The 20,598-nt window shown below is 39.4% G+C and overlaps 2 protein-coding genes across 6 annotated transcripts; both read left to right on the forward strand.

The window, feature by feature from the left end:
- The first annotated feature begins 2,425 nt into the window (after positions 1 to 2,425).
- Positions 2,426 to 13,738, forward strand: LOC111216649 (caytaxin-like). 3 transcript variants are annotated; one of them, XM_022738244.1, is made up of 13 exons: positions 2,426 to 2,490; positions 4,066 to 4,165; positions 6,252 to 6,310; positions 6,424 to 6,672; positions 6,919 to 7,092; positions 7,274 to 7,376; positions 7,666 to 7,797; positions 7,971 to 8,057; positions 8,392 to 8,490; positions 8,741 to 8,776; positions 8,999 to 9,070; positions 9,193 to 9,245; positions 11,162 to 13,738. In XM_022738244.1, the coding sequence occupies exons 2-12, from the start codon at positions 4,089 to 4,091 to the stop codon at positions 9,224 to 9,226; spliced, it is 1,122 nt and encodes a 373-aa protein (XP_022593965.1). In that variant the 5' UTR covers positions 2,426 to 2,490; positions 4,066 to 4,088; the 3' UTR covers positions 9,227 to 9,245; positions 11,162 to 13,738. The 3 variants fall into 3 exon arrangements, with proteins under 3 accessions (XP_022593965.1, XP_022593974.1, XP_022593982.1); XM_022738253.1 differs by lacking the exons at positions 2,426 to 2,490; positions 4,066 to 4,165 and adding an exon at positions 4,879 to 5,138; XM_022738261.1 differs by lacking the exons at positions 2,426 to 2,490; positions 4,066 to 4,165 and adding an exon at positions 4,879 to 5,070.
- A 2,046-nt stretch (positions 13,739 to 15,784) lies between these two features.
- On the forward strand, positions 15,785 to 19,774 carry LOC111223762 (nicotinamide riboside kinase 2-like). Of its 3 annotated transcripts, none has more exons than XM_022748136.1 (8): positions 15,785 to 16,023; positions 16,882 to 16,972; positions 17,526 to 17,574; positions 17,846 to 18,020; positions 18,737 to 18,808; positions 18,915 to 19,021; positions 19,173 to 19,258; positions 19,452 to 19,774. In XM_022748136.1, the coding sequence occupies exons 1-7, from the start codon at positions 15,998 to 16,000 to the stop codon at positions 19,256 to 19,258; spliced, it is 606 nt and encodes a 201-aa protein (XP_022603857.1). In that variant the 5' UTR covers positions 15,785 to 15,997; the 3' UTR covers positions 19,452 to 19,774. The 3 variants fall into 3 exon arrangements, with proteins under 3 accessions (XP_022603857.1, XP_022603783.1, XP_022603935.1); XM_022748062.1 differs by having other exon boundaries at positions 15,789 to 16,023; positions 19,449 to 19,774; XM_022748214.1 differs by lacking the exons at positions 15,785 to 16,023; positions 17,526 to 17,574 and having other exon boundaries at positions 16,887 to 16,972; positions 19,449 to 19,774.
- The last annotated feature ends 824 nt before the right edge of the window (positions 19,775 to 20,598 follow it).

A 20,598-nucleotide genomic window follows, 5' to 3' on the forward strand; every position in this document is an offset into this window, starting at 1 on the left:
CTCTCTCTCCTCTCCATCCCTCACTCACTCTCTCTCTCCTTCCCTCTCTCTCTCACTCTCTCCCTCCCTCTCTCTCTCTCTCTCTCTCTCTCTCTCCCTCTCTCTCTCTCTCTCTCTCTCTCTCTCTCTCAGTGGTGGAGTCAGTTTGCCAGTTTTTGCTATTGTAATGAATTAATTTTTTTTTTAATCCAACCCTTCAACCCAGAACATAAGATTGGATCCCTCTTTCAGAAAGACATTGTCCTGTATGTTTCTCATTACTGGGGAAGGTTTGCCTCAAATATCCAGTTGAAGAAAAGCTTTGAGATACTTGATGACAAACAAACTTAGAGGTGTTCTTCATCCCTGCGATCCAACAACACTCTGTTTGCAAAAGATAAGAAATGGCATTGATTTGAAATGCTCTTTCTGTGGACCTTACACAGCTTACACTTGTTTTGGATCTGTATTCAAAATCAGCTTTACTGGCCAAGTATGTTTACGTATAAAAGGAATTTTGCATTTATTTAGGCGAAACCTTCATAACCCTAAAATTTATTTTTTTAAATAATTAAAAATAATTAAAGTCATTCATTGAAAAAGCAGCAAATCCTTACATCCGAGAAACTAATTAAATCAATTAAGTCAATCAACAAATGATTTCAGCATTAATTTCAGATACTGTTGGGTAGTTTAATTTATGAGCATCATGTTTTATAAACTCTCCATATTTTTGTATGTAAATCTTAATTTGTAAGGTGTAATAAAATCTGCAGCAAAAATTGCATGTAAAAGTATGTTTCCCTCTGAATTGTTGTAAAGTCTAAATATAAAGTAGCTTGAAAAGAAAATACTCAGATGTAGTAGAAGTAGGTTACCTCAAGTTTGTAGCCAACTTAATTACAGTACTTTAGTAAATGTACTTAGTTACATTTCACCACTGCAGCGAATTGGTTATTATTATATTATTATTAACAAATGCGCCCAATGTCAATGTGTAATTTCAGATCTGTGACATGATTTAAAAATCACAAGATAGTTAGAAACACTGAACAATGAAAAGGAATGAAGAACAGAAAGTAAAGAGGATTATCACTCACTTCATTAAAACTAAATAGACAACAACAAAAAACATTTTGTCAATTTATAAGATTGTGTTTAAATCAAAATTAAGAACATAATGCTAAAATTATCCTCATGTACCCTACCTAAAAAAAATAATAAAAATAAAAATAAGTGTAAGCGAATCCGGAAGTAGGTGGAAGTGAATCCTCTCGCTTCACTTGTATATTCTCCTGCAGTATCTGCTAAATGTCAGTCACGCTTGCACCGACTATAGAGATGAAATCTAATGTAAACCAAACTACCAAGTAATGAGTCTGTTGGCAACATATTTTAATAGAACATCACTTTCAGCAGCGCTGTCACTGTTGCAATTAACTACCTGCAAATCGTAATCTTACAGATGGCTAATAAGGTAAAAATGACCTTGAGTTCTTAAAAGGCAGCACATCAGGAGCGGCACATAACTCCAGACAAAAATGAAGTTCAGATAATAATATAAACCTATTGATAATTATTACTACCGGGACATATAGGATTACATCAGACGCACAAAAAAACTAAATTAGAAAGAGACCTGTTATTGGAACATGCAGAATAAGTTAGCATCCTATGCAGGGAAACTGAAGGGACGATATGATTGGTTGGGTACAAATGAAGTAAGGGGCTGAATAATTAATGTGTGTTGGGAGAGTTGGGGTAGAGTAGGTATGAAAGATACTGGGGTGAGGAGACAGAGAGGGAGGGGAGATGCCATGGATGGGGAGAGATGCTGTTGCCAGGGAACAGCAGCCACATAGAGGACCAGTGAAAACCACAGCAGGGTTATCTAATGGAGTGAAGGGACACAGAGACTGGTGCTCATTTTTCTCCAAGTTGTTGTAGGGATCAATAAGCTGCTTCCATTGAGGGATCAGGACACAGATGAGAGGGTTTGAACTGATTTTGAGGTGAGGGGAAAAAGATGCTCCAGCCACAAGCAGAGAAAAGGGGATGAGATAGAGAGTGAGATCGTGTTGCCAGAGCAGATGTAGTCTCATTTAAGGAATTTTGTGTCTTGGTGGTGTGGCTGTAGGAGCTGAGAGGCAGGCTGTCGGCTCGCTCTTCACGGCCAGTCTTTCCCCAACAAAGGTGGCCAGAGGCGGAGGAGAGGAGGGGGGGAGCCCAGCACAGAGGTGCCCCCTGTCTTCAGACACCTGCTGCTGGCTAGTAGCAGACATCGAGGACACTGTACAACTGTGTCTGTGCGTGAGTGTGTGTGTGCATGTGAATTAGTCAAAGACAGAGAGGGCGAGGAGAGATTTCAGCCCGACCCATGCTTTTCTGTTGGTGAGGGAAGATCAGGACTTACTCCCTTTGAATCCTTGCATCCATCTGTGACTGAGGAGGAAGGGAGGAATCACAGGCACGGACCAGTGAGAGGTTTTCAGGGGATCTCGTACCGCTCATGTGAGTATAGCCACTGATTTAATGTCCTTGCATTTCTAATCTGCTTGCACTATTTACACCTTGCACTGACTAGACATTGGATGTCCACTTACACATGAAATCCATTTGCTCTTTTTTTCTCTATTGACTGTTCCATTTGCGATGACCTAGAAAGGCTGTGGGACCATTTTAATTTGTGGTGCTGCATATTTGGCTCCAATTCATTTAGTAGATTTTCATTCAAAATGAGTGGGTTGACAGGGGACAGCACTTGTACAGGAACTGAGTCTTTAAATGACATGTAATGGGTTATAGATGCATATAAATACAATAAATATAGTATAATATTAAATAAATATAGTCCATATTTGTCTTCAGGCAATGGTCAGTTTGTCCATAAAACAATTTTGTAGAAATCTTTAAATGGTTAATTGAAAAATTTCACATACAATTACTATTTCATGATTTTTCCAGCTGTCAAAATGTACAAACGTGGTGTGAAGAAGAAACCTCATCATTTTTGAGAAATAACTGATAATGATTTAGTCTCTTTTCATCATGCACCATTTTCTTTTTTTCCACCACTTTCTCTTTTGGGATTGTTGTCACATTTGATAGTAGATGACTTTGACCTGCTACAAACAAGAGTGTGTAGTTCCATAGTGGATTTGACCACATGCTGCAATCTCATGTTTGCTTTGTTCCTCGTGTGTAATATAGGACCTGTGGAAATGAATGATTTCCTCTGTGTGAGACATGGCTGCCCTCCAGTTTATACTCAGCCACGAGTGTCGCTGCCAAAACCACCAGAACCGCTGCACTCTTAGCAATTATATCGTAAAAATCCACTGCATGCAGAACTACAGAGACAACAGGATGTTAGGTCCAATTAAACAGTCACAGTGTTCCTCTCCCACCGTTCACAGCTAAAGCAGACCAGTTCTGCTGTTATTGATGTGTTACTATTGTGTACTGAATTACTCCTGTAATTTAGAGGAGAGGGGTGCATCCTAGTCACACTGTTCATTATGCAATCAGTCACTGTATTGCCCAAAGTATCACTATGTAAATTCTCCATTATTAGATCTGAAGTGAAGTTTTTCTTTCAATACTATTGTTGACATAAAACCTGAGTGTGACTAGAGATCAAAAAGGCAGCAGTCACATCAGTGAGCTAGGATTAAGGAGCAGTGAGGGAGGATTAGGCCTGAAAGTCGTCCTCCACACTGGCCTCTTGAATTCCACCAAGGAGCAAATTTGTACGTAATATTTGACTTTGAGGAGAGTGGAGCCCAGAAAATGGGCTCTGCCCGAGTCAGTCACATGCCTCTCACATGTGCTCCTGTGGGCAGGGGGGTAAAACCCATGTGACCAACAGCGTTTGCAGCCCACAAATTGTAATGAAAGAGAGCAAATTATTTGGACAAAAATCCTCCTACAATGCTGACTGTTCCCTTTTCCATTTAAGTCAACCACGTGTCCCTGCGGTGCAACCGCTGAGCTCACTGTCAAGTCAGTACCCTCGAGTTACCTGACAGTTTTCATCTGTTGTTGTGAATGGTGTTCATTAATAAATATTTCTCTTCACACCTGCAGGCCCCTGCTCTCCTCTCCGAGGGATGGGCACGACAGAGGCAACTCTACGAATGGAGAACATGGAAGTGAAAGACGAGTGGCAGGATGAAGACTTTCCCAGGTGGGATCCTTTTATTTTCTATTGGTCATCATCTATTCTGTCCTACTGATGTCAAATATAGGCAAGTGGTTGATGCTGAAAGTTGAGACTACTAAGTAAAAAAAATGGTAAAAAAAAAACGGTACATATTAGTTTGTGGGTGAATATCTCATTATTTAGGATTAATTATGCATTTAATTAGTCATGAATCGCCAATTAACTTTATGAGCCAGATGCATAATATTACTTCCAGTTCAGTGATATTTATGTTACTGAATATTTTTGTAATATTGACACAGTGATACTTGACAGCCTTATCTTGTTTATGTTCTGCTTTCCAAGCATCAATGGATTTGTGTAGATCGTAGCTGAAGGTTTTAATAACTGCAGAGTGCGACATTTGACTTCATGTTCACAGTGAAAGGCTCTGCAATAAGACGGCTGATCAACGATCTGCCACAGCAGGAGCAGAAACAGAGAGAAAGATAAATGAAGGAAAAAGAAAAGCGCACCATAGAAATTCATAAGGATTTAGAAAGCGTAGGAGAGGAATTTGATGTTCAGAGGTTTAAATGAGGAGCTTGCTGGGCAGGAACAGCGCACAAGAGAAGTGTGATGATAGTTAGCGCTGGGCTCCCTCCTCCCTCCTCCCTCCTCCCTCCTCCCTCCTCTGTCAGATGGGGAGGCAGGAAGCCAGGGAGCAGGTGCAGCGTCTGTCTGTAAATGGTCTCAGGCTACGTCATGTGACGCAATAGCAGTCAGCATCGCCAGGAAAATGGTGGCAGGTTTTGGTTAAAGACAAACAGAGGCGGAGGAACAGCCAGCAGCAAATGGATTATTAAGGTAGCCGCAGAGAGATGCTCTACTCCGGCCTGTCTCTTATCAGCTGAGAGGACAGGGAATGAGTAAGCAAACCAAATATAAAGGTGTGTGAGGTTTAAAAGCTCATTTGAATCGGCTTTGACAAAAGCAGCCCTTGTACTCTCTCCAGAAGGTAAGCATCATTGGTTCATCCTGATATTGATGTTTGTAGATGAAGGACAATGCGGCCATAAACAGGAACAAAAGAGATTATCTAGCTTTTGTTAAAATAAGAAATCCACATCAGTCTGTTGTGTTTATAGAAATGGCTTCATTTCTGACAAAGGAAGCGGTGGACTATAAATCACTGCAGGGGTCCCCAGGGAACAGATTCAGACCGTTCGTCAGTGCCTGTTTCTCTGGGCTAAAGCCAGTGTTGTTGGCTCAGGATGGGGCACACACTGTCACACACTGTCCTCCTGCAGATGGGTGGATGAAGCAGTTGGCTTTCACAGGAATGCAGCTAAAACCGCCTCTGCTGAAAAACACTGCGCTGTAGCTCTCTGCATCTTTTTTTTTTCTTTTTTTTTTTTACCATTTAGCTGTACAACTGTAACTCGGTGTTGTTGCTGATAGGCACAAAACAACACATGCATGTGTAAGCACATCCGTCATAATGTGCGTAGTTTGCTTCCATACAAATAAACACACGTCAGCACACAAACACACACACATGAGTATATGCAGAGGAACATTTGGACTTCTAGTCTGTGTGGGGTGTCAACGGTAAATAACTTGCAGTGTGAAGAGAAACAGAGCTTCACAACTTTGTCTGTATGCAGTGACACACAGAGGAGTTCTTCCTCCCTCTCTTCCACTCATTCTTTGTCTCCTATTCCTCCCCTTTCCCCCTCTCTGCTCTGCCTCACACCCTGCCCGGCAGCCATGTAATCTTCATCTCTCCCCAGAGAGACGTTAATTACCATCTGTATCCTCTTTTGCTTGCCGCTCTTTTTAGTGCTTAGCCAGATCAGTGACAACTCCCATGCCCTGACTGGCCCTTTGAGCACCATCCTAATCACTAGGTTGCATTTTACAGTGTTGTGAGGCCAAAGTTAGAGACAAGCATGGTACATGGTGAAGAACAGAGATCAGAAAAATATATATATATTAGCCAAAAGCTATAGTTACTTTTATTTTAGGTCCCAGTAAGTGGGCCAAATCATGATTGTTTGAACCCTGATGATTAAAATATATAATATTGTACTCAACAAACTCAGTACTTGTTATCTGTATTTCCCTCCAGACCACTACCAGAGTACGGAGACATGGATTCCTCCTGTGGTCTCACAGACGACAGAGCGTGTAAGTAACACTGACCACTGGATGATCGCTGATTGGAAACCCTGCTTCATGATTTAAGTTACAGCCTCTCCTCTCCTCTCCTCTCCTCTCCTCACCTGGTCTTGCTGCTGTAGCTCCCCCTAACTCCCTGAATGTGAGCCCACCCGGAGGAGGCGGCGGTGTGTCCTCATCCCACCGTAAACGCCGTACGTTGCTTGCCCCGGAGATGAACCTCTCCCTGGATCAGAGCGAGGGCTCTCTGCTGTCAGATGACTTCCTGGACACGCCAGATGACCTGGACATTAATGTTGATGACATCGATACTCCAGACGAGACAGACTCACTGGAGTTCATCACCAATGGCAATGAATTGGAGTGGGAAGGTCAGGGGTTAAAAATACATATGCTGGTTTATTTGCTGTTTTAACCCCTTTCATTACATATTATAATAACATATTATTTCCAAACTATGTTCAGTCCAATTCAAAATGTCACCACAAATTTGAGTTCTAATCCTGAATTAAAGTTAATCTAAATCCTTAGATTGAGACTAAAGGTAATCTGAATTTAACCGATCAAAACCTCTTTGAAAAGGAATTTACACCCAATCTGGGTTTGTATCTGTTCAGATGACACACCGGTGGCCTCAGCCAAAGCAGGTCCCGGCGGCGGGTCAGGAGACGTGGGTGAGGACGGGAACACCAACAACGGACGCCTCTGGAGAACAGTGATCATCGGAGAACAGGAGCATCGTATTGACATGCAGGTCATCAGGCCTTACCTGCGGGTCATCACACACGGAGGTCAGTGAAAGGGCAGAAATCAATCTGATGGTTTCTAGTAATACACAAACATTGTGTTATATGGACTAAAACATGCAACCTTTAACTTTTAAGATGTGTTATTGAGTTTACATGTAAAAGACGTATGTCACTGTTGTTGCTGAAACAGTATTCATGATTTACTGAAACTCTCTCTCATCAGGTTATTATGGAGAAGGTCTCAATGCCATCATTGTGTTCTCTGCCTGTTACCTGCCTGACAGCAGCTGTCCAGACTATCACTACATCATGGAAAACCTCTTCCTGTGAGTTTCACATGGCTGCCTTTTATTTTTCAAGTAAAGGGTTCGATGTCGTACATGAATGGATTACTGAACGTCTTGGTGCATAGAGGCTCCCAGATCAGAAAATACTGAGTTAGGATCATCTTGTTGGAAATACACAGGGCTTGGATTCATATCGGCATGTCCCACTCTTGTGTTTTTTATTGTTTTTTTGTTCCCAGTCCTTTTACATGTCTTAAAGTCCTTTCACGATGCTTTACCCTTACGTACAACTGTTTTGAAGTCACTGTTTCCCTCGTCTCTTCTCCAGGTATGTGGTGAGCAGTCTGGAGATGCTTGTGGCTGAAGATTACCTGATCATCTACATGAACGGAGCCACTCCTCGGAGTAAGATGCCTGGGATCAGCTGGCTCAAGAAATGTTACCAGATGATTGACAGAAGGTGAGAAAAAGAAAAACTGCAGAAAAAAAAAATTGCTCCATCATATTGATTTGTGTCCTGTGTATAAAACATTTCATAATACTTACAACTACATTGTATGCTCATCTTAAACTTGTAAACACTGCCCCCTCTCCGCTGACTGAATGGACTTGTTATTTGCGTTGTGACGGCAGATTGAGGAAGAACCTGAAGTCTCTGGTCATCGCTCATCCCACGTGGTTCATACGCACTGTCCTCGCCATCTCTCGGCCCTTTATCAGGTGATGCACACAGAAACAACAACTGAATGGTTATACCTCAGAGTGGGCAATCCACAAAACCTGGTACACAAGTTAAAGTGCTTTTTGTGGTACTAATCACAGTAAACTGATGAAGGCTGGACCGGGCTTTTAGATATAAATATCCCTGTCATACATAATTAAGTCACTTAAATTTTTTGGCAGTGACACAGAGTGCCTAGAACATTGTTGAAATGTTATTCCATGTTTGTAAAGACGTTTCATGTGTCGGTCCGTTTGTGCTCATCTGTTCATGACTTCAATAATGTAACCACTGTAACTGTTGTTGTCTTGTTGTTGTCTCGCCATCACACAGTGTGAAGTTCATGAATAAGATCCAGTATGTCCACAGCCTGGATGAACTGGCAGAGATCGTCCCCATGGAGCATGTCCATGTCCCGGAGTGTGTGGTGCAGTAAGTGTCTTTGACCACTGGATGGAGAAAATGAGCTGCAGGAGTGAATCTCAGCCTCCAGGCGGCAGATACTCCTGCTGTATGTCTTACCGGAAAATGATTATTCATGTTAATCTAATGGAGAACAAGTCTACTGTGATCTTATTCGAATAAATGTAAAATAAGATTACTATTCTAATTTAATGGAAATGGCTTAGGTGTTAGGATTTACTGTGTGAATTGGGAACATTACACTCTTACTCATTTTCAGATTTGACGAGGAGAGGATTAAAGCCCGGCGGGAAAGGTAAAATATATCTTTCATTTATCACTTGCACATAGATATTACCTATAAAGAATTGCACTCAAAGTGAACTATGGTTTAGGCACTTACTCTAAACCAGTTGGCAAACCAAATGGGCATCAGCCCAACTGCCTACAATAACTCTCTCTCCCTCTCTCTCTCTCTCTCTCTCTCTCTCTCTCTCTCTCCCTCCCTCTTTGTGTTCATGTGCATATGTGTGTGTAGGATGGAGCAGGAGCAGAGACAGCAGGAGCAGCATCAGTCAGTCCCACAGGAGCCAATTAAAAAGTCTGAGAGGTACTGGTCGTCTGTCATGAATTCACATTAGACGAGTAACTAGTTGGGGACATTCATCAGTTTCTGGCACACTGTCATCATTCCATCTTTTTTATAAAGCTCTCTTTTTTTCTTATTTCCAGGCCAAAGTCAGTGATTGTAGATCAAGGGTTATGAGAAGGACCATGATTTGCAGGTGAGGACAATATACTCCACCTCTGTATTTCTTATATTAGCCACAAGGTGGCTCTGTGCTCTGAAATGGATCCACCAGGTTACATTACCACCTTAATAGTGAGTAATTACACTTCCTAGTATATTGTTTTTCATATATATTTCAGTACAGATCAGAATCACATATTTCAGTGCACGTGTTTGCTGTTTACTTGCAAGTTCTTTGTTACACTAGATTGTATAACATACATTTAGTAAGAATTCAGATTTATCCATTTTCAGTAAAATTGTGCATGTAGCGACACATGCATGGGAAACACACCTTGTCAATTAATAACAAGTTGAAGTTGAGCAGAAATGAATATGAGTAACTGAATATTGACAATGTGTGAATATGCAATGTGATATTATAATCTTTTGCACAATAACAGGATGATTAGGTGCATCTATTCTTCATTAGACAAATGGGACTCATTACATTTGCATTCGCACAATGACCAGTGGAGAAAAAACTATGCCTACTCCTTTAGATGCTCATCTGATCTGGAGCGTTGTTGGGGACAGAGTGAATGTGGAGGTGAAGGATTTGTAGTTGTTTGTGCAGGGTGTGAGTTGGGGCAGATAGGGGTGTAACTCTATTTGTTAACCTGTTAACCATTCATATTCAGATTTGCATTGACCAACTGATATTCCTCCATTGTCAGGGAAGGTTATCTGAGTACCTGAAGTTGGTAATGTTTAGCAAACCTTTTCACACTGATGCCCAGCCATTACATGAAGTGGCTTTTTAGCTTTTAGAGTAGCTTCTTTTGAATGCCCTTTTCTTCTCTTCAGTGTGCTCCCTCTGCCTGATTATACATTATACAGCGATGAGCAAAGGTTTCTTAGAACATCTTTCACATTGTGTAGCAGGATTACATTTATTTTCTTTATTAGCTTGCAGCAACTTTTCACTTAAGCCAGAGTATATCGTTTATGTGAATTACACTGAGTGAAATATTTAAACTTAGACTGGTGTTGTGCATCATTTCATACACATTTCCCCAAAATTCAGCCTGAAACTATTGGTGCAATATCTTTTGAATCTTTGGGATCCCTGCAAGAATTCAAAACGTTCTGTTGTTTTAAAGAGTCTTTTTTTGCTGCACAGCATGAGCTTGTAGTCGAATTAACACACAGCAAACGTCCTGGAGGGAGATGTCCTTACAAAAGCTGATGAAACAAAGGCTGCATGATATGAATAACATTTTCATAGACTGCAGCAAACAGCAACCATAAATAAGTCGTATCCACTGCACTCTACTGAGTGTTAATGAGCTACTTACAGTAAGAGCTGGGTGATACCAGCTGGCTGAAAGATATACTGAGTCTGTCTTGGTCAACGGTCATAAGACTGAGACGCTGATGATAAAAATACATAAAACTGATATTATATTGATTTAAAACAATAAGCAGTGTACAGGAGTCATTCTTGGCCTTGCAGTATAAAAAAGAAGTTAAAACTCTATAGGCTAAATGGTGCCTTCACATAACTCCAGAGTTCATCTGAGAAGATCCTTTTAGATCAGGATCAACAAATTGAACAGATAGGCAAAGTCAGGAAGGTCTTCATTTCATTAAATTCAGAATTTGATTGCAACATGTGATTGATTTTAAAAATGCTGAATTTTAAATTTACAAACAAAATTATTTTCCGTAACACTGTATTCAAAATGATATTGTTACTAAAGACAGTTTCTGTACAAAAAAAGGATCAGGCGTAGACAAAGTTGCATGTACATATTTCTTGGAATTATTAGTTTGAATTTGATTTTGATACTTGTTTTTAATGTTTATATTTAACTTTAGCCTTAAGGGTAACATGTTTTTTTTTCATTTTTTATTTATTGTCCTGTTTTGTTATCATCATCCACAAACATTTTTCCTCTCTTCATGCAGGGTGCGACAGAAGTGTGGAGCATGAAGCCTTTGATTTATACCCATAAGAAGCAGAAGTCTATATATGCTTCCTTGTTTTATCAACATCCAGCTGAAGATTTGTGCCATCACTTTCCAATCAAAATGGTGAATGCTCCATCTCTATTCCCTCTGTCTGGAACCCCCTCGTTCTTTCTCCCAGAGAGGTTTATATACCCAGCTTCTAAGTGTATGAGGGAAGAAGCTGCTCTTTCGAGCTTAGTTTGCAAGAACTTGTTTCTTAATGGAAACTGTTGCTGAGTACATCAATTCATTACCCTGCTGTGTGGTATGACCTCGTGAGTAGCTCATATTGAAATGTTGCATCGTCATGAGGCTCTGTAAGGCCAGGACATGGACAGAAATTCTCTCTCAAAAATCGAACAAAATTAACTAAAACTGTAAAAAGAAAGACATTTTTGCAACATTTAGTGAAACACTAGTTGTTTCTCTCATGTCTTAATATCAGTCGACAGGTTACAGGCTTGTCTCTCGGTTTCTACGATTCTGAAGTTTGTTAGTAACAGAGTACGTCAACTGGATTGTCAGCCTAAATTCCAGGGTGTTTTTATGAGTTACTTGGAGATACAACATTTTAGCCTGACAGGAGGGATGTGTGCACATATTGTAACTTGACAGGACCAGAGATGTTAAACAGCAATGTCACTGATGTAACAAATGTCGAGCTTGGGTCTGTGTGAGTTCACCAGACCGCAGCGGTCACACACATTTATATTCATCCTGGTCTGTGTCAGTATAATGTGTATATAACAACGACAGTATTCCAGTCGATCCAGATGCCTTCATCGTTATTTTTTGCCTCATAACTGCTGTATCATAAGGTCTTTCCAAACTCTCTCATATGCTGTACTGACATTTTGAAAATGTTAAAATGTACTAACATTCACTGACATAGGGATCATTTGATACTGTTTTTTCTGATCCCGTCTGCTCTGTGATAGTTTCCTCTGTGCCCTTCCATCTGTACTGTACCTTGTGTTATGATGTGCCTCAGTCTTCTTGTGTGTAAAAAGGGGAGACATGATTTCCATTTGCTGAAAAAGAAGAAGAATCATATGTGTTGTAAATTATTTGTAGATGGAGAAGTGATATTTGTCTATTTTGTAGCATATGATTGTGGTCACATAAACAGATTTCATACATTACATGGACATGCACTGTATGTGATTTAGTTAGATTTTAGTATCACTATTAGTACCGCTATCTATTCTTAATAAGAAAAATACTAACCCTCAAAATACAAAACATACAGAATAATGAATGTAATCTGTATGAAAGTGACTATAATCCGGACAAAATACACAAATATTGCACATATGGTTCTTTTACACAGTTTCTAAAATGTACACCTTAAACATAAAGTGTTGAGATCATTTATAATAAACTACATCCTGACAGTGATCAGGATTTCAGTGATTTTCCGGGCACTTGTGTTCCAAGTGTGCATTAGACAACACTGAGTTTAAGATGTACATTTTACTTTAATTCGCACAGATCATTTTCATTACCACTGACTGTATCAGATATTAAGTGGCCTCTAAAAGGAAGGTCACGGCTAAGAAAGGTTGATGTTAATACAGATGGATGACCTTAATGTAGCTTGGGGTGGGGTCTCATTTGATCATTTATATTGTTTGTTTGCATGCATAATGCAGTATGGATTGGACATTTTCTGGAGATTCCTTGATTTTTATCTCGTCTTCCATTTGTTCGCAAGTCAGTCAACTTATTGTAGCAGGAGAGCAGAGGAGTAAGAAATTTTTATTTTTGTAAAGAACTACATACTTGTATTGCCTGTTGATATTGTTGTGCACTGCTGGATTTGGTCGTCGCATAACTTTTGAAGCATAGACTGTGATAGATTGGGAGGTGATGAGTCCTCTTAAATGTATTTGTGTTGTTGTAAAGGAGCATGACTGAATCATGCAGTTGTATTGTATGTTAGTACGGCATACGCTTCTTTGGTAAAGAAAATAGGACTCATGAAATGTCTGTTTCTAAAGTGCCATTTCAGTTCTGATTTTCCTCTTGTTCTGTTGCCTTTTTAGTGCGTGGATGTTTGAGAAAAGGTTAGCCTTGTAGGGTGTCATGACACCAAAACTGAGCAGTTACATCAACTATTTATCATCCACGATGGAGCTGTCCTAGCACAGCAACCACAGTTTGTCATTCTTTGAGGGAAGGTTTCTCTGTTTGTAGTTTGTTGGGTGAACTGAGTGCCTATTTTTGAACCAAATGTTCAAAGGAAATCCAGAATAAGTAAAGGAATGTAAAGTACAGCCTTTCCATTTATAGGTTCGCTATATCAAATTACATCCAATATCAAAAGCAAGGTTTGCATATAAATGGCTGATGTGAACTTTACAAAAATCAACATGTTCATTTTGACTATAAAAGCACAATAAACATACAATTTATTTGCCTTCCATTTATCTGCTGTAAAATGTTTGCTCAGATTTAAATGGGAAAGATGATCTATCATCTTTCTAGATTGCCATGATTGTTTTTGCCTTGTAAATATAACAGAATAAATTGTTCCTCCCAAATTCTGCTACGTTGTTTGCCTTTATACTTTCTGTTTACTCAAACAGAGAGGTAATCTGTAGTCTTTAGATGCATAAATTGGCCTGGAGAAACCATACTTACAAACTTTCACCTATGACTTTTATCCACTAGAGACCGTGTGTTATGGAGACAAAATCGAAGTAGTTCAGTAAAACTAAATCTACCAATAAAAGCCAATTACACATTTTGCTCTGCAGGATGTAGAAATATTGTAGATATGGTTAAAAAATGATAAAGAAAAAAACAGGTTTAAAAGAACATAAGAATCCCAGTGCACACCAGAATTTCGAATAATTTCACATTAACATCATAACACCACATGTTCCAGATAATGTTGTTAAGTCTGTCTGAAAATAATATTTTCTGATAAACTGAGAGCCTCATATTCAGTTTTTACCTGGGTGTGTGAGCAGGCAGCTGTTCGTCATAGTAACTCAAAAGGTGTTAGCTTGTAAGGATTACATAAGCATATCATGAAGACTGCATGTGCATGTATAGCATACATCTACATTACGGTGTATAATAAAACAGAGCAGTGCTCTCATAGGTCTGAACAGACACAGCAGGCATTCTGACTTTCTGACACAGGTGTGACGAATAACGATAATTGCTGCACTGTATTACAATAATTTGGGGAGCAAAGATTTCATTAACTTTCATTAGTTCCACCTGTGTAACATGAATGCCTGTTATTCTTAAAGCAAAGAGGGATGGACAGGTTTTCACAGGAAGGAGAAAAAAAAGCTGGAAATGCTCATCAAGCAAATGTGACTGTCATCAAAACATGACGATGACTATTGGTCTTGAATTTACTGTCAACATGGCAGCAGCTTTTGTTATTCTTTTTCCATAAAATCTATTTTTAAGTAATTTAGAATTGACCAGAACATGTTAAGCAACCTCCTGAACTCATTTTGCTAGAGTGACTTCTTAAGTTTGAATGTCAAGCAGAAAAGCCACATCTCTAGCTGAAAGAAGACATGTATATACTCAAGGACATGTTAAATTTGGTGCTGCCTTTTTTGAGTGAAGTAACCGTATCAGGAGGGCTGAGTACGACTCTGAAATACTTCTCTCTTGTGCTATGACATCATCAGTGTAAGATCGTCACAACCCCCCCCCCCAACACACACACACCCTTCTCCCTTACACGCTAATACTGACAGAGAGAGAGAGACCCTGACTGTTGACCCCTGACCCCTGAAGGCTGTGACAGGATTCACATTGCACATGTGCACAGACTCACAAATAGAAACATCCATGTTGCACTGACCAGGAAAGACAGCAAGGCTCTGGAAAGGAGGTAGCATTTTAAGAAGACATTGTACAGGTGAGTTATATTGACACACTCACAGTATATTCCACAGTATATGACCCAAAATGAATGCATTGTACATAATTCTCTCCAACTATTACTATGCCAGATAGAAGATTTGTTGCAGGAAATAAAACACTGAGCGTTCTGTATATCATTCTGGTTCACATGTGATGACATCTGTCCCCATTAGACTGATCTCTTCAAAGTCAGGCCCAAGTTTACTGACTCACAGAGGGGCTCACACTGCCCTCACACTTCTGATACACTTTACCCAACACATATAAGCTCAACTACAATATGACTATATTCACATAAAGTGTGTGCTTGTCAGTAAGAAGCTATAAAGTATAGTATTGACTTTAAGATGTTTAGGGATGACTTAAAAATGTGGACATATATATCTATATCTAGATATATTTATGTATCTATATTTATATATAGTTATAAATTACTTTAATAATGTGGTAGTTTTCCACAACAGCGTGATCATCAGGTGGATTACCTGCTGATCCTCCATCTCTGTGACACACACCAACAAGCTGCTGACGAATATGTCAGTGTGAAAGTTTGCGGGCTGTGATTGGTTGGTGGTCGGAGCTCTTTGCCGGATCTGATTGGCTGCTGCGACGACGTACAGAGTGGAAAAAAAGCGCGACCACGTCCGAGCACGAGAACGGTGGTGACGCAATAGGACGCAAGTTGGGTATAAATGGGAGTACCTCGAGCGCACAGTCTATGGAGCCCTAGAAGGAAGAGCTGCAGCTGCAAAGTTTAACTGTGTTTGGTTTTAAATTTAAAACTCCCCGAAGAGCTTAATTTGTGGGATTTTTTATTCTCGACCTTTGGTTAAAAGTAAGCTTGAAGACTGTTTCTTCAGCCGACGTTGAGCTGCACCGTTGAGGAGTGACGAAAATATGAAATACATTATAGGAATTGGCGGGTAAGTTTAACGTTTTTCTTTTTAAAAATCAAACCGCCAGTTGTTTGCTAATCTTTTTAATGTTTGCTAGCATCTGTAGTAATCTAAAATACTGCGACGTTATTGTGTTTAGACTTACTATTTGTTGAGTGGAGTTACTCGGTTTGTATAAGACAGTTGACTAAAAAGATCTTGTGTGCCATCATGTTATTGTTCCTGTCGGTATATTAAGTCAAAGTAGGGGTTTGGGCAAAGTTATCAATTTATGTAATAGTCTCTGGTCGATAGTTATTATCCCTTTAACCGCGTGTGTTATCAGCTGCCCGCCAGAAAGTTGCAAGGCTGGGCTGTTACACCGGTCTAAAGTCGTGTCCGGTGTGACTGGTTTGTTGTTATAAATCGAGCGGGACATTTGAAAATTCATCGCGAGACTCGTTTCAAAAGTGGAGGGAGAGGTAACATTAGTGTTGCCCCAAACCAAAAACAGTTTAATGTTAACATTATATATTAACTTTAAAATGATGAAATGACAAATGTATTTTATTTTGTTGAAACAAATGCTTTTTATTCTGTCCCATGGTTCTACTAAAACGGTGCGACTTTTAATCACACATCACACACCAAATTTTCTTACAATTATTTATGCTTTCGTTAACTGTATTTTAGCTACATGTGACTTTTTCTCATATATGTACTAAAATAACTAACTAAATATAAAATGTAAACAAAGGGCGCCACATTTGTTATGGCAGAAAGATGGCACAACTGATTTATTTCTAATCAAAATAATTTAGCTTTAAAAAGTGATAGTAGCTGGCAAGAGATAATCAATGTGTTTTTTTTGTTTTTTTTTAATCACTTTTTGACTTTTATTCACAGAGTCACTAATGGTGGAAAAACCACCCTGACAAATAAGTTGATCAAGACTTTGCCCAACTGCTGTGTTGTGCACCAAGATGACTTCTTCAAGGTGAGTTTTAGCAGATGGTTAATTAGAGTTTTAAATTATAGTTTGCCTCAATTTTCTCTTCAATGAACACTGCATGAGGCTTGCATGTAAGAAAAGTAATGGCTGCTATCCTGAGTTACATCCCATCCTGCCAAACTCTGCTCTCTACTGTAGATGTAGAATAGATTTGATATCTATGCAAAGTAGTTTATTTTACCTGGTTGTCTCTCCTTAATGCTTAAGTCATCTAACACACCTTAACTCAGTTAACTTTGCATTAATTCACCCTCCTTAATTTCTTCAGTTCTCAATCCCCTTAAGCACATTTAGATTATATACATTTTTGGCATTTCCCTTTTCTTCTCTTTTTCCTAATTTTATTAGAGTAATGTACTTTTGTAAATTGCTTACTTTATTTTTTGCATGCTCTTGCTATGTACCTTTTTTCCTCCTTTTGTGTGTGAGCGTGTGTGTGTGTGCACTCATTTGGCCATACTCTGGCATGTGAGTGGGATCTGCATGTGTTCAGAGCTGTGAGGTTGCAGCAATGTTTTATTGGTGACTGTTATTTCAGAAACCCGATCAGATAGAAGTCGGGAAGGACGGCTTTAGACAATGGGATGGTAAGACTTCACTGAGGACTGCCATTGACTCATTGTTTACCTTACATTCACATACCTGTCCCTTAAATGTAATATACTCCCACCACCCAAGACTGCATGTATTATAGTCACATGCCCACCATAATATCAAAATTAAGCTGATAATAACCTCCAGTAACTTGGAGAAAAACAACAAACACATTTCTGATATTTAACATTCTTTGCTTGTCTCTATTCTAATCTTCCATCTGTCCTTTCTGTCATCTTTTCTTCTATTGATCTTGCTCTACAGTGATCACAGCTTTGGATATGGAGGCCATGACTAACACAGTAAAAGGCTGGATCGAGAACCCTGTGAAGTTCGCCCGTTCTCATGGTGTCACTCTGTCCTCTGTCTCTGATGTGGCCAACCCTGATGAGCAGATCCATATCCTGATTGTGGAGGGCTTCCTGCTCTACAACTACCTGTAAGATTTTTTATTTATTTATTTTTTTTTTAATTCACGTGGTTTAACTCGTGTGTGTGTGTGTGCTAGCCTGGAGGAACTGATGGCTCAATTTCTATACTGTTTGAACAGCGTTAAGAAAGCTGAAGTTTCAACCTTGGTTGCACTGTCCCACACAAGTGACCTGCATGGATCTGTAATGATAATAATAATATCATCCAGTTTTTTATTAATAAGAAATGTGGTTAGTTCTTCCACACAAGTGTAGTTAGCACGTGTCTATTTGTGCAATTAATTCTGTGAAAGATCCTTTTTTCTAAATGTGACCTCAGAACTGTCAGTGAAGGGCAGCAGGCCATCTTGGTTTTTGTGAATTCTGAGAAATTCATGACAACAAACACATGATGGGCGGTGTCTTTTTCTTTAGTGTCACGTGGTAACTTTTGCATGCTTGCTATTGGCACATGTACATGGACCCCTGTATTTAGACTTGGGCAGGTCCTGCAGTTAAAGATAAGAGGTTCAGCAGTAAGAGGCTCTCTGAGTTGTACTTAAAGCTGGGTGCTGGGTGATTGGTATTCTGCGTTCTAGGGATGAGTGTTGAGCATACTGCAGAGATATAGATAACAGACAGCAGGAACCGTTGCATAAATATACTCCTTTACTCTGGTTTAGTCAAGGACATTATGTATCATTGCTGATGACCTTGTTCATCACCTTGTGCATCTCCCCTTCAGGCCCCTGCAGGATGTTTTCAACAAGTGCTATTACATCACGATTCCCTATGAGGAGTGCAAGTCGAGGAGAAGGTGAGTGAATGTGAAAACATTTGGTTGTATTTAATCCCACGTTTTCTCATGATCAAATCCTGTCATGGAAAGTGTACTTTCTCTAACTGTGTGTTATCATTTTCAGTACAAGGCAGTACACTGTCCCCGACCCTCCTGGCCTGTTTGATGGCCACGTGTGGCCCATGTACCTGAAGCACAGGAGAGAGATGGAGGACAGCAGCTTGCATATTGGTATGTTGCAGCTGATTTAGTTTAATCTCTCTCTTTTTTTTTTTTTTAACATATGTTCTTTCTGAAATTGGGTATAATCTGCTTGTTCAGAAATATTCTGACAGTGTTTGTTATGAAAACATTTCTCATCTGAGCACTTCCTGTGTTGCAGAGTACCTGGATGGTTTGAAAACGAAAGAGGAGATCTACAACCAGGTGTATGAAGACATTCAAAATAACCTGCTCAATCGTTTATAGGTGAGAAGTCAACTACTGTTAGTTTTTGTAGAATCATATAGTTAAGGAACAGAACAGAGAATTTTTATTTATACACACATATATATATATATATATATATATATGAGCCATGTTTTTGTGCACTTTATCAGATGACATTAAACCGTGCAACTGTGCCTAACACTAACACTTTTTTTTCTGTTTCTTACAGCAGGAAGACTCCTCTCCATCCCTGTACAGATTTTGTAAATAGTCCCAAGGATTTTTTTTTTTGTACATAGAACAAAACAATGTTAACTTATCATTGTCTTTTTTTCCAATCATCTTCAGATGATCAGTGTTTTTTGTTTTTTTCCTTTTAAAAGGTGATTGTTGTACTGATCCATGTTACTGTTATCTTAAACCACTGACTTGTACTGGACCATTTATCTGCCAACTGCATTCTCCTACAAATAAATGTATTAGCTGCTGTTGACATACAGTACATGAAGCATTTGTGTGTTTGTCACCCGTATAAAATATTTGCTGCTGACATAATGATAGTGTTGAATTTTATTATCTTGGTTATACTGAGTTGAATGGTACCTCGATCTGACTTTAATCAGGCTTTTATTGCTTATACTTTAACACTGTCGCATCTGTACAATGGTTGCAGGTGTGAATGAATTAATGTCATTTTACATTGATTATTCTGTCTTCAAATGATTAACATTACAGTGTTCATAGATGAATTAATTAGAACTCGAGGATGTCAAGTCTCATGTCAGAGCTGCAACAGGAACTGATTTCCTACAAGGGTTGAAAGACGATTAACATGCAGAAAAAGAACATTTGTCTCAATTGTTTTCATATACTAGGTGCTACTGGTAATACTGAATAGATTTACCCCTTCAGGCCTTTGAAGACTGTTTAATTGAAACGATCTGGGAAGGGAATATCGCTCTTAAGTTAAACTAGATGTGCAACCTTTGCGGAGGGCTTGCGAGTAGACATCAAGCTTTAAAGAGGCAGAAGCCAAAAAGGTTTGGGACTATTAGAGGGTGAACAAAGGCTGTGTTGTGAACTATAGAAAGAGAAAGTGGGTCAGTTTCAAGTGGGCTCACTACACATGGCCAAACTGGTGTGAAATTTAGCATAGTCATTTCCTGGATACCTGAATTACAGTATGCAAACAATCCATATGAACTACATCCAGGTTGAGCCAATTTTGCTTGCATCTATTTTAGAGATAGGAAAGGCCCTGTCACACACCTCTCTGTGCTCCTGGGGTTTTTCAACTCTGTAGCCCTGAAATAGCTGCCCTCACTTTCCTCAAGTAGATCCCTGAGTAGGTCATTTACTAACCACAAGATTTAGGCTAT

The sequence above is a fragment of the Seriola dumerili genome, unplaced genomic scaffold (assembly GCF_002260705.1).
Source record: "Seriola dumerili isolate Sdu_G_001 unplaced genomic scaffold, Sdu_1.0 BDQW01000002.1, whole genome shotgun sequence".
In the NCBI taxonomy this organism is placed as follows: domain Eukaryota; kingdom Metazoa; phylum Chordata; class Actinopteri; order Carangiformes; family Carangidae; genus Seriola; species Seriola dumerili.

Coding starts and splice junctions, on each gene's coding strand:
- LOC111216649 (XM_022738244.1), top strand. CDS start 4,089: ATGGGCACGACAGAGGCAACTCTACGAATGGAGAACATGGAAGTGAAA. Junction 7,798..7,970: donor TACCAGATGATTGACAGAAG/GTGAGAAAAAGA, acceptor TTGTGACGGCAG/ATTGAGGAAGAACCTGAAGT. Junction 8,058..8,391: donor ATCTCTCGGCCCTTTATCAG/GTGATGCACACA, acceptor GCCATCACACAG/TGTGAAGTTCATGAATAAGA.
- LOC111223762 (XM_022748136.1), top strand. CDS start 15,998: ATGAAATACATTATAGGAATTGGCGG. Junction 18,021..18,736: donor TTCCTGCTCTACAACTACCT/GTAAGATTTTTT, acceptor TCTCCCCTTCAG/GCCCCTGCAGGATGTTTTCA. Junction 19,022..19,172: donor GGACAGCAGCTTGCATATTG/GTATGTTGCAGC, acceptor CCTGTGTTGCAG/AGTACCTGGATGGTTTGAAA.